This window comes from Sminthopsis crassicaudata, chromosome 5 (genome assembly GCF_048593235.1).
Source record: "Sminthopsis crassicaudata isolate SCR6 chromosome 5, ASM4859323v1, whole genome shotgun sequence".
Lineage (NCBI taxonomy): Eukaryota > Metazoa > Chordata > Mammalia > Dasyuromorphia > Dasyuridae > Sminthopsis > Sminthopsis crassicaudata.
The window spans coordinates 147721811-147735026 of record NC_133621.1 but is presented as its reverse complement, the minus strand read 5'-3'; the positions used below and the strand labels follow the sequence as shown (position 1 = coordinate 147735026).

Sequence of the window (13216 nt, the reverse complement as noted above, 5' to 3'; positions counted from 1 at the left end):
TAGGTGAGGTCAGGAGTTTAATACCACATAATTTTCTCAGCTTACCATTTACTGATCATTTTAGTTTCTATTAATATTTTTTCTCTACTCCACTCAAGAGAAAATAAATATAAAGAAATAATGATATCCTAGTATTTCCTACCTTTTGTGTGTGCTTATGCGTTTTTGTATATTAACTAGAATGTAATCTCCTTGAGAAAAATAAAAATTGATGGATACCTCATTATATGGCTTATAAAGTATGAAATTCTACTTTTAGGACCATTCATTAAATACAACTCAGAAAAGGAGGTTGAGATTTCTATAAACAAATATAATTCCTAGAGAATGAATACTGATGTCCCAATGATGGGGTGGGAATTAGAGATTCATTTTTTTTTAGTATCCCTAATAATAATTGTTGTGGGTTTCTTCTTAGCTGTGCCACATAAAATTGGCCGTATTATTGATGGAAGTCCTGCTGATCGCTGTGCAAAACTAAAAGTTGGAGACCGGATATTAGCTGTGAATGGCCAATCTATCATCAACATGCCTCATGCAGACATTGTCAAGCTCATTAAAGATGCTGGTCTTAGTGTAACTCTTCGAATCATTCCTCAGGAGGGTAAGTAGCCTTAAGATGGTTTCACAGAGTCATTGGAACCCATCCCAAAGAGGTAATTGTTCCTGACTTACTTGCTATTATCATGAAGTCTGCATAGTGCATCAATATAATATCAGTGAGCTGTTATTTCCAGTTTCCCTCAACTATTGCCTGATTTTAACTAATTTCTCTCAAGGAATAAGTTAAGTGACTTTGTAATCAAAACATTTTAAACCACCAGACAATCAGTTATTCAACTGCTTCTTGTAGAATGAATAGCACTGCAATTTCAGAGAAGAGTTATTATGTTGTTGAATCTGGGACCCATTGAATATCAATGAGATAACTAGTTTAAAAAAGGCTTCTTATATATACTACTCAAGCTCAGGAGAATTCTTACTTCAGATTTAGTTAGATCGATCTTTAATACCTTGAGGAAATTGTGGGTAGATCAAAGGCAACTGGGCATCTCTTTCCCCATATAAAGAGAGTTTATATGTCACAGATTCAGAATTTCCACTTAGCCTTTGAAAACTCATTGTGAAACAATAGCTCCATCCTGAGGCCTGGAAGAGAGTCACCATTTTTAATGCCTTACAGTTTCTCGACAGATAACAAAGCCTGGAGTATGAATTCAACATCCCCATACCCAGGGGGCTAGCTACTCCCTGCCTAATGAGATTGAAATTGCATCTCAGTAGCACAGTGTCTTATACAGAAACTGATGTGATTACTTAACTCATTGTCATTTGTTTTATTTAGATCTCCCTCTGTTGTCAGTCTAACTCCCTCTGAGCACAGTCTAACACTCTCACAGCAGGCATTGAATCATTGAATAGTCACCTGTTTTTGCAAATCAGTCCAGAAGAAGAATCAGAAAAGAGAGTATAATATGTCATTTTCAAAGAAGATACCAATATTTTCCCTTATCTCTATCTACTTATTCACCATGAACTGACTGAAATGACATATGAAAATCTTAATCTTCATATCTGATGTTTTAATGAAAATATGATGCTATGCAAACACAGTTAACTTTTCTACAAATATTGGAGAAGAAATTGTTGTTGTTGTTGTTATCTGAGTCTCAGAGATATTTAACAACTTGTCCACCATCACTCAGCTATAAGTGACAAAGTAGGATTTGAATTCAGGGCTTCCTTCAAGCTCAGCATTCTATCCCCTATAATCACATTGCCTCTCCAACATTTAAAGGAAATACAATCCATTTGAGCAAAATTGGTTATTGAAGATCTGAACCAAGTTGATATGTTCTCAGTGTGAAATATGCCAATTTCTTCTCTTGTCCCAATACACAAAAGTAATTACAGTTGAAACCTTGATAAATAATTAAAAAGATTAAAACTACCAAGTATTTTTTAAAGAAATGACTCATGGGATCTTTATGTGCCCAGATGTTCTTTTGTCTCTATCTGTGGAACTGTGGCACCCAGAGTTAACAGTTACTGGTCACTGAATACAACCAACAACAAAACTACTGGGAAGGGAATCTGGAAAGTATTCATTTGTAACATAGTTGGTTCCAGCATCCTAAACTAAACTTTAAAATGGAAATAGGATCTACCACTTCTGCCCAAATGCCCATGGCTGAGAGAACTTGTCTCCACTACAAGTCATCCAAATTGAATTTAAATGTGCTATTCCTTCAAATCATTTTTAAGCTACCAATGGCCATAGTTTGTCTTTTTAAAAAAAAAAAAAATTTCTAAAAAATTTGCCATTTGTCCTAACTCAATGTTCTTTAAATCATATTTATTATCAGGGAGAGTAATTGCTAAAAGAGAATTTCTAATTTCAGAGAATAAAAAAGAGCAATAAGACTGATTATTACTGTTTTAGAAATATGACCAGGAAACTAAGAGATGAAAAATTTCCAAGGTGACCTGTAACAAAAAATTAGTCATTACCATTCCTTTGGTCTTGTTTTCAAATGCCTACATAACTGGGTTTCATCTTTGGCTTTCCTCCTGCAGAGCTGAACAGCCCAGCATCTGCCCCCAGCTCTGAGAAACAGAGCCCCATGGCCCAGCAGCACAGCCCCACAGCTCAGCAGAGTCCACTGGCCCAGCCGAGTCCTGTGGCCCCTAACAGCCCTGTCACTCAGCCACCTCCTCCCCAGCCCCTCCAGCTGCAAGGACATGAGAACAGGTAAGCATTTCTGAAGTTCCTCACTTCCAGATAGCAGGGGGAAAGTATGATAAGACAAATTTTGCTAAATTAGGGATTTATAATTTACAAGATTTAAGTCATATCAAGTTCCTTCCACTGAAAGCTATATTCATCCTAAGCAGCATTTTTATCTAACTGCTCTTATTTTTAAAAGCACAGCTCACTCATCTCTTGACTTTGTGTTCCAGTCTCCTCATTTGTAAGAATGAAAACAGTAATATCTGCACCTGCTTCATAGAAATTTAGTGATGGAGAAACTTATTTTAAGATTTTCTCAAAATCCTTTATAAAACACAAGTCCTCTGTCTCGCCATCACTTTAGCACTTCTGCAATTGAGAAGCCACCTGTTATAAGGCAGAAGTTTTCAACCTTTTTTATATCATAGAATTCTTTGATATTTTGGTGACACTTATGAAATGCATAATAAATATATATGATAACATATGATAACAAAGGAAACCAGTTATATTGACATAAAGTAATCATAAATAATTAAACCAATTCATGCACCGCACATTTTGCCCTGGTCAAGGGTAAAGTTTCCCAAGAAGAAAGTATCAAAATCCAATCTGCATTGCTCTATTTTCTCACACTGTACTTGAACAACTCTAAATTGAAAGGCAGAGAAGACACTGTCCTCACATAATCATTTGACATGCCTGAATTTATCACTATGGAGAATGACCCAACCATAACTTGCAGACCTACCAAATATATCCAGCTGAACTTCTTTAGCTATAAATGAGTTACTAAAGTCTGTCAGATTGACATCAAATACTCTGGGCACAGGAAGCTACAAAGCCCAGAGTAGTTGATGTCAGTCTAATGGTGAATGTAAAGAGAGAGGGATGATTCATGCAAAGGAAGAATGTTCCTGTCACTATCAGCAGTTGAAAAATATACAACTGGGTACCAAAAAAAAAGCAATGGGATAATTAGAATGATGGTGTTTTTGCACAGTAGATTGAAGTTTTTGAATTAGATGGTTTGATCTTGAAAAAAAAAAAAGTTGCCAGGGCAAAATGGAAGTTCATCTCTTTTGGAGCTTCTAGGAAAAAAAGACAGATATTGTAATGACAGTTATCCCATGCATAAAGTATGTAAATAGTGGGTAATTAGATTTGTGATACCTACTACTTAGAAGAAAGACTTGGCAGGACAGTGTGAAAGCCACTTTGAGCTCTAAGGAAGGAGTGAAAGATAAAACTGTGGGCTTTAGAACATCATTATATATCCTCTATATAATTGGAAGTGGTGGTAGGATTTGAGAATAATGTAGATTTAAGAACACATTTAAATATTTTTTCCTTTAGCTAAAGAAATAGTAGACTGTGGGAATATATAAAATCCTCAATGATCTTTTCCATAATTATAGTATTTTCAGAACACCTGCCTTCCATTACTGCCTCCCATATTGGGGAAATTGGAGTGAGAATATCTTTTGGAAGATTGGAATTCACTTGCACTGTTGCAAAGCAAATATTATTCCTATACCCCAGCTGTTATTTCCAGGTGTTTTGCTCTATTCTGATTCCCCAATTGACTTCACAGAAAGCAAATGTCTATCATTGTTAGCTATTTACATCATATGTTGGAGGATGGAAGTAGAAATAAGAGTTAAAAGCCTGGATAAGAAAATTACTGAAGCCTGTAGAACAAATGACAAAGATAAGAATTTCATAGATAAATCAATCATTTATTTAGAGTTTACTATATGAAGAGTTGTACAGATGTGTTAAGTACCATGTTAGATACTGAGAATACAAAGAAAAATTTAAAACAAAACAACTTTGCCTACCCTCAAGGAGTTTACATTTTAATTGGGGGGAGACAGGGACATGGAATAATTTATAAAGAAATGGGTATAATCTATTCTCCATTCAACCACTAAAAAGATTTTCTTAAAATATGGTTCTAACATATCACCTAGCCATCTTCCCCACTCATTAAATTTTATATTTTCCAATAATCTCCAAGAACAAATACAAAATTCTCAGTTTGGCATCCAAAGCCCTTCAAGGCCCCTCTTATCTTTTTAGTCTTTTTTCATCTTCTTCTCCACATGTCCTCTTTTATCTAGTGACAGTGGCCTCCTGGCTGTTCCAAGAGCAAAGCGTTCTACTCTTGCTCTCCACATTTTCTCTGGCTGTCCCCCATGCCTGGAATGTTTTCATTCCTCCAGTCCAACTACTCATCTCCCTTACATCTCCAGCTAGAATTCTATTTTCTACAACAAGCTTTCCCCAATGTGTTTTTCTTCTTTTAATTGCTTCCTATTTATAGCTTACTTTGCAGATATTTATCTGTACATTGTCTCTCCCATTAGATTATAAATTCTTTGAGTGCAGGAACTATCTTTTGCCTCTTCTTGTGGCCCTTAGCACAGTGCCTTGTTCATAGTAGGTTCTTAATAAATATCTATTGAATTATTGAAATACCAGAGATTTGAGAATGCATACAGAGTAGATGGAAGTAACCTTAAAAGCAGAAACACTGGGTGGTACAGATGGTCAGAGATGGTGGGGGAGAAAGCAAGCTAGAACCAGGAAAGTCAAGACTATATACTAAATGCCTCTGAAATAAATTCCACATGACTTAACTTTGACAGTGTGCTATTTCATCAGATTCTATGGCTCATCCTAGTATTCATTTTAAACTTACTAGAAGAAGACCACCAGACACTGAACAATCTCTTATTCTTGGCTCTGCCAGAAGCACTTAAGCCCTTCCAAAATCACACTCCTCTGGACACAGGGAGTTCACACCTTATTCCACATGCTCCTTTCATACTGAATCAGCCTCCATTCAGGATGCTTGTTGGTTGTGGTCACTGGTCCCACTTACTACAATTTTACAACAGGCCTCTGGGGGGGAGGTGTGGAACAGGGGTAGAGAAGGAAGGAAAAAAGAGTTTGGAACACAGGTCTTTCATTCATCAAGGATGAATGTTGAAAAATTATGCATGTGTTTTGAAAATAAAAAGCTTTAATAAAAAATTTTATGAAATTATATATGTATGTTACATAAAGTATAAAAGCTTGAGCTTTAGTGATGTACAACAGCAATACATGCAAAGATATATATGCCCATCTACCTCTGTACTTCTCTCTCCCTCTCCCTCTCCCTCTCCCTCTTCCTCTCCCTCTCCCTCTCCCTCTCCCTCTCCCTCTCCTTCTCCCTCTCCCTCTCCCTCTCCCTCTCCCTCTCCCTCTGTGTGTGTGTATGTATATATACATATATATATATATATATATATATATATATATATATATATATATATATATATATATATATATATATATATATATATATATATACACAGAGACACTCACACACACATATCTTTCCAAAGACAGAGACAGAATGGATGGGTCTCACTATATCTTTGCCCATATTTTCTTAGTATTTAAGTACAAAATCACTCAAAGTGCTATAGAGTATTAATTCTAAGCATTGCTAGGCTTTTAATTGAGAATCAATACTGGTATTACTGGCAACTGGCATCCTAAATCCTTGCTGATATCCAGACAATCCTTCAATTCAAGCCAACTTCCATTCACATGAAAAAAGTGTTCCCTTCCTTACTGCTGCTTCCTATTGAGCAGCTACAGTGGCATTTTCTCAAGCAAATAAGAAAAAACTTCTACCTTTTTCTAAAGAATCTTCCAAATCAGGTTAGATTCTGTATCAATAAAATATGTGATTTTCAATCAATGCATGTGCACATGGTCTGCTGCCTTTTTGGTGAATTAAGCCAAGTGTACTTTTAGAATGGAAAAAAAAAAATGGTATTACTCAACTACCTGCAAAAATATTTTATCTACTTTATGGGTTGGCATCCTCCCAGGTATTCCCTTCTTCCTACACCATTCCAGTTAGTAAATATTCAAAAAGTGAAAAATATTCTTAATGTCATAATAAACCAAATTTTAGCTAGGGAGATGAATCTGCATTTGAAAAATTCCAAAACCTAATTTTCCAATGTTTTATACTAACCATGACATTCTTTCTCCCCATCAACAATATTTGTTAACTTTTATATAAAATAGCTTGTCTTTCCTCTCTATATTTGTTTCCTTACCTATAAAGAGATTTCATATTGTCCCACCCTATTGTAAATTAAGGATCTCAATAGCTCAAATTTTATGACTTTTTCAAAAAGATGTATAAGCACATACATGATGTACTATGGAAATATAAAAAGCAATGTCCTTTGAGCACTTAAAGCAGAAAAGGGGTTATGAAAATTCTAAATAGCATTGGGATCCACTCTGGCCCCTATATCATCCATTTGTGAGATAACAGATTTTTATTAGAGTTAATAATATGGTGAGAAAGATCAATCAAATAATCAACAAGCATTTTATTAAACACCCATCTCTAAGGATTTTTGTAAGGATAAATTTGAGATAGTATTTTTAAAGTATTTTGCAAATTGTAAAGCACCATATAAAGACTGACCATTAAGTCATTTTTATTTCAACTTATTATCATACAATCCCCCAGCTAATTCAAGGCAAAACTCTACTATACAAAGCCTTTCCAGGCAGAAAAAAAATGCATTTTCTCTCTTGAAGTTATTTTGCATTGTCTAAATTCTTTGTATTTACTTTTCATTTTACACAGTGTATCTCCTAGTAGCTATTTAGGAAGACTGAGTTCAGATCCTGCCTCAGATACTTACTAGTGGTATCATCTGGGGGCAAGTCCCTTTTCCTGGTTTAGCCTGGGTTTCCTCATTTGTAAAATAGGGATGCACGATTGTTTTAAAGATATTAGGAGCTAAACCACATAAAACTCTCTGTAAACATTAATGTGCTATATAAATTCCAGCTACTGCTATTATTTAATAAGCTCCTTGAGGCTAGAGGCCATTAGAGTCTTTTCCTTATATCCCCAGAATACAGCATAGCATCTTGCACATAGATGGATTTTTTAAAAAATATATTTATTGATCTAAATGGAATCTTTTAAATATCAACCCTTTTTGCAATTCATCTGGACTCATTTAGTAGGCCAAAAGACTCATAGGAATTTTACCAAAATAAAATTTGAACAATGGAATTATAATGTTGCACTGTAACTTAGAATCATATAACATCTCAATAGTCCAGAAGACTTTCTAGAGAGAAATTTGACAGGACTGTCAGTTTAATTCCAAGTGTGAATATAGGCATTTGCATAACTAAGCATCTTACTCAAAGAGTATTTAAATAATTCTCTTCCCTTTGTACAGTCTCCCTGTAGGTGCCCAGACAGCTTGCTGGGACTCAAAGAAGAGTTTAAATTATGCAGTTCACAAAAGGCATTTCTTGACTCTATTAGGGTTAAATACCAAAATGGACTCTGTCGAGAAAAGCTAATTTTAAATAATTGTGCATAACAAATACCTGTCCTACGGACTCAGAGCCATCCACATCAGCTGAGGGTACTTTCATTATTCCCACCAAATAGTGGTTGTTTTTAGTAAATTAACATAGATCAGTCTCAGTAAGTTAATAAAACTGTAAAGGGACCATCTAGTCTAAAGGGAAAAAGTCCTTACATGTTTTCCTTTTTATAACAAATCTCAATTTTTCTTAGAACTTAATATTTTCTTTCCTCCTTATTTTAATATCAATATTGGAGATTTAGCTTTTGTGAGATTATTAAATTCTCATTACATAAAATGTTATCTTTCTTCTCCTTACTCAGCATCCTATGAAAGCTCTCTGTACTTAAATCTCTGGGTGACTTATTGTAGACCGTTGCCATGGCAATAAGCAGTGAGCTAAAGAGCTGAGCACACTCTATATTCATGGTCACAATATGAAAAAATGCTCCTCTTTTCAGTGGCCCCACAATGGTTGGTACCAGGTATTTCCCCTTTAGGGAATATTAGAAGCCCCCATCTGTGACATCTTGTTTTCACAAATCAAAGCAACAGGGAACTTTTGAGTCCTTGGTATGCTTGTTTGGAATTGTTTTTCTTCACTTTTGCATGTATTGAGATGGTGACTAGAATATGGAAACATCAACAGAATGAGAGGTTCCTAAATGCTAAAAGAGGGGAAATCCATTAATTAATACTTTTAATTTTTCCTTCATCATACACTTCTAACAATATCTTAATTAATATGTACTCTGAGTAAAGTCATACCCTGCTTAGTTCTTTTGATAATTGTTCAAAAACACAACACATGGAATAGTTGTTAACATGGAAATAAAGTTGGAGAACATACACTCTTTGAAAGCAGAAACCATTATTTTCTTCCCTCACTCTTTCCATATCAGTATCCAGTGCCAAGTCTCACAGTAAGAAAAAAAAAGAAATGTTTTATTATTATTATTATTATTATATGAGAATATGGAAGGAAGAAATAAGGAGATCTATTATTTCACTGGTATATAGGATACTCCTCCTGGATGTGGAAATCCCCTCTTCCAACTGAATCTGGCATCTCCTCGGCAAATTGGTCTGAGAGTTATCTAGAGCAGTGATGTCAAATGCAAATAGATATATATAAGAATAAGCAAGGTTCTCTGCAGGTCACATATTGTCTTAATTTTAAAATGTCATATTGTCAACATTTTCTTCTATTTTTATTCATTTTAAAAAATATTTCCCAATTATATTTTAATATGGTTTGGCTTCATAACCTCATGTTTGACACTATAGTGGATAAGTGACAGACCCATGATCACACTCAGTATGCATCCGATGAAGGGCTTGAACCCACTGGTTCTGAAAGCAAAGGATAAGCTACAATCAGGCATAACAAAACCTAGCTTATTGGGTTACAATTATATTTAATAGCTACTTTTAAGATACATGTAGATCTCTAGAAAAAAGTCACATGATACAGCCAATGACTTATGAAGATTTTTTTTTAATCTTTTTCAACCTAAACAATAGGGCATAGTGACATCCCTGGCCTTTTTATACATATTAACTAAAAACTTTAGCCATTATGTCATTATGAATTGAGAGTAAGCTATTAACTTTGTTTAGGGAGAGCTGTCATTTTGATTTTGAATATTTAAATTCTTAGGCAAAAATGTATATAGGATTTGCTAAATAGAAAATGTTTAATTTATTTTAATTTTTTTGGAATAGGGAATTTCCAGATGAGAAAACTTTCTTCCAGTGAAAGTTGGTACTTACTCTGTAGCTAAAGAGTTTTAGTGAGTGGCTTGGAGCATTATTTTATTTATTTGATAATCTTGAAAGGGCTAGAGAAAATTTAACATTCTTCTTTCTGATTGTGTTTGAAGACTGATGACATTTTCTCCACTTCAAGACTTAACATAAGCAATTAATCATTTCTCTGATGTGTTTAGTTATAGGTCAGAAGTAAAAGCAAGGCAAGATGTGAAACCTGACATCCGACAGCCCCCGTTTACAGACTACAGACAGCCATCCACGGACTACAGACAGCCCCCACTGGACTACAGGCACCCTCCAGGAGTGGATTATCAGCAGCCACCACCCTTGGACTATAGGCAACCACCTCTGTTAGACTACAGGCAACATTCTCCAGATACAAGACAATATCCTCTATCAGATTATAGGCAACCCCAGGTAAATTACACATAGTAGCCATTTGATAAATATTTATCAAATTGGATTAAAATGAATAAAGAAAAATGTGTAATTATCACTATCACTCTGGGTCTCAGTTTGCCCTCTATAAAATAAGGGGATTGGACCAGATGAGCTATAAGCAACCAACCAGGTCTAAAATTTTATGATTTTCATAATGGTAATGGACTCGATACATAATAAAACATACTTTCTTAGATATAGCCAGTATGTGAAAGTGTTTTGCTTCACTATGCATATTTATTATAAACTATTTGGGTTTTCTATGAGTTTTTTTGTACCAGTGGAGGTAGAAATTATGGAGACAAACAAGCAATATGTTGCCCCACAATGTGATGGAACCATTTAATAAATGTGAAGAAATAACAGAAAGAAGCATAAACAAGCAAAGTAGCTTGCTTTCATTCAGAAATGCTTATTTTATTTTATATTTAAGAATTTTTTTTTAAATTAAGCAAATTAGAAATAATTTTCCTTAGATTCTCTAATCTCAATGTGTAAAGAAAGGAAAATGATGACATCAGAATTAGAAACAATAGGATTATCCATTGCTATAGTTTAGAGGATTATTTTGTTGTAATTGTTTTAAACTCATAAATTTTTTCTGTACAGTCTTTAAAATAGCAAAATAATTTTTAAAAATGCTGACTGGCTTTGTACTGGCTAGTACAGTACCCTGGTTGTATCCTGTGTTCTATTATTCTTTAACATATGACAGTGTAAAAGTTGGAACAGGGAAGAAATGGATTAAACTAATCCTTGTTGGTAATGTGCCAGCTAATTCTTAGAAAGCATAATACCTTAACCAATTTAAAATGAATTTAACTGAGTCTTTAAGGCAGATGCTGAAAATTTTATGCAAAGCAGTTATGTATGAATTCAAAATATAACCATTCTTGATCTAGAAAAAACAATGCAATTTTTATAAATGTTTAAACTTCGTAGATGTGAAGATAGAATGGAATAGGGGAAAGGACTTTCAATCGCTTCTTCATCAGAAGCTAAAGAAAGAAAGCATGTCTGTGTTTAGATTAGATTATATTTTTATTATCTTTGTAGATTACTTCTATCCCAAAATTTGAATTTGTAAAGAAAAATCAATAAAAAGCAGCTAAAAAAAAAGAACTTGTTACAAGGAAGATCGATTATGATTTGTGTACTTATTTGACATTCTATGATCCATGGAAAGCAAAAGCAAAGTGCCATTAATTCTCACTTTACTAATAGGCTAACCCTATTATTTCTAAATATGCTCTTATATCCTGACACATTAACAATGATGTTCAACATCTACTGAATCAGGTAAACCAAGTCAGCATAATTATATGTTATAATAACATGTTTACAAGTAAACCAACTCGCACCAGAATTACGTTAGCTACACTGTAAAGTACCCAAACAAATATATTTGAATCAAGCCAGAGTGTTTGAAATTTTGATTTGCATTTTTCCAATGACAGATTAGATGATATCTCCTTGAATGTATTTATGTCCTAGTACAAATTAAAAGAACAAAAGAAAGTCATTGTCACAGAGAAATCTTCTCTGAGAGCCAAAGATCACGTATTCCATTTTATGCCTCAACAGGATTTTGATTATTTTACTGTGGACATGGAGAAGGGAGCCAAAGGGTTTGGATTCAGTATCCGTGGAGGAAGAGAATACAAAATGGATCTGTATGTGTTGAGGTTAGCAGAAGATGGGCCAGCAATAAGGAACGGAAGAATGAGAGTAAGTAAGAACTCTTTTCTAAAAATTGCTAAGAGTTTATTTTAATGCTCTATAATATTAAATAGAGCTGAGTTGCCTTAAGAACAAAAAATTCCAGTACTCAGCAGACTTTAGTATCACATTTGAACTCTTTTGGTCACCATTGAGTTACACTTAATTTTAACATTAATTAAGCTAGGCATAGAAATGAACTTTAAAACTTTATTATAATTTACTTCGAAATAAACATTTTCATATTATCTCTATTTTCTTTGCTCTGTGGGATTTAAAAAAAAATGCACTGTATCAATCCACATATTGGTCCTTTGAGGTATTCTTAAATTCTACTTCTAGGTTTCAACAAATTCTATGTTGGAATTATAATTTTGTTGACAATAGCAAGATCCCCCCCAAAAAAATATAACATTTGGGGGCAGCTAAGTGGCACAGTGGATAGAGCGCCAGCCCCAAAGTCAGGAGGACTTGACTTCAAATCTGGCCTCAGACACTTAACACTTCTTCTCTAGTTGTGTGACTCTGGACAAGTCACTTGACCCCAATGGCCTCAGAAAAAAAGACAATAGCAAGACCCTTTCTTTTCTTTTCATATGCCTTAGTCAATAGAGTTTATTCATTTATAAAAAGGGCAAACTAAACTAAAAGGACAAGAGAAAAACAAAACAAATATTTTTGAAGTGAGGAAGGACATAATTGTTTTTGTGATTGGGTAATTGAATTGTCAATTAAATTATATCTTTTGACTTTTTTATTTTGATTGACATTAATCAAAAGGTTCTTTACTTCTTTGGAAATAATATCTCATCTTCTATAGCACTTTGGTTGTTATGATGTGCTTTCCTTAAAATGACTCTGCAAGATAATTTACATATTAGTTGTGATAATTAAAAATTAGGATAATTTCCATTTTGCTTGGGAGGAGACTGACATGATCCAAGGATACAGAGTCCACATTTCAGAACTGGGTTTCAAATGTAAATCTCCTGCCTTCAGAAGAAGTGTTCTTTCTACTATCCCAATGTCTTCTCCATTGATTTAAAAAAAAAAAAAAATGATGGAATTTCTTTAGTATTGGTAAGCAACATTACGTCACTTTGGGTTTCAGTTGCCTCATCTATAAAGATAAGAGGAC

General features: G+C 34.2%; 1 protein-coding gene across 5 annotated transcripts in view; it reads left to right on the top strand.

Annotated features, from left to right (window-relative positions):
• The window catches only part of MAGI2 (membrane associated guanylate kinase, WW and PDZ domain containing 2), a 1692369-nt gene that overhangs the window by 1550426 nt on the left and 128727 nt on the right, over nucleotides 1-13216 (top strand). For all 5 annotated transcript variants that reach the window (XM_074268482.1, XM_074268481.1, XM_074268480.1 and 2 more), the window contains 4 exons: nucleotides 419-604; nucleotides 2578-2752; nucleotides 10095-10335; nucleotides 11944-12087. In XM_074268482.1, coding sequence (XP_074124583.1) covers nucleotides 419-604; nucleotides 2578-2752; nucleotides 10095-10335; nucleotides 11944-12087 — 746 coding nt within the window. The remainder of the gene's footprint in view (nucleotides 1-418; nucleotides 605-2577; nucleotides 2753-10094; nucleotides 10336-11943; nucleotides 12088-13216) is intronic.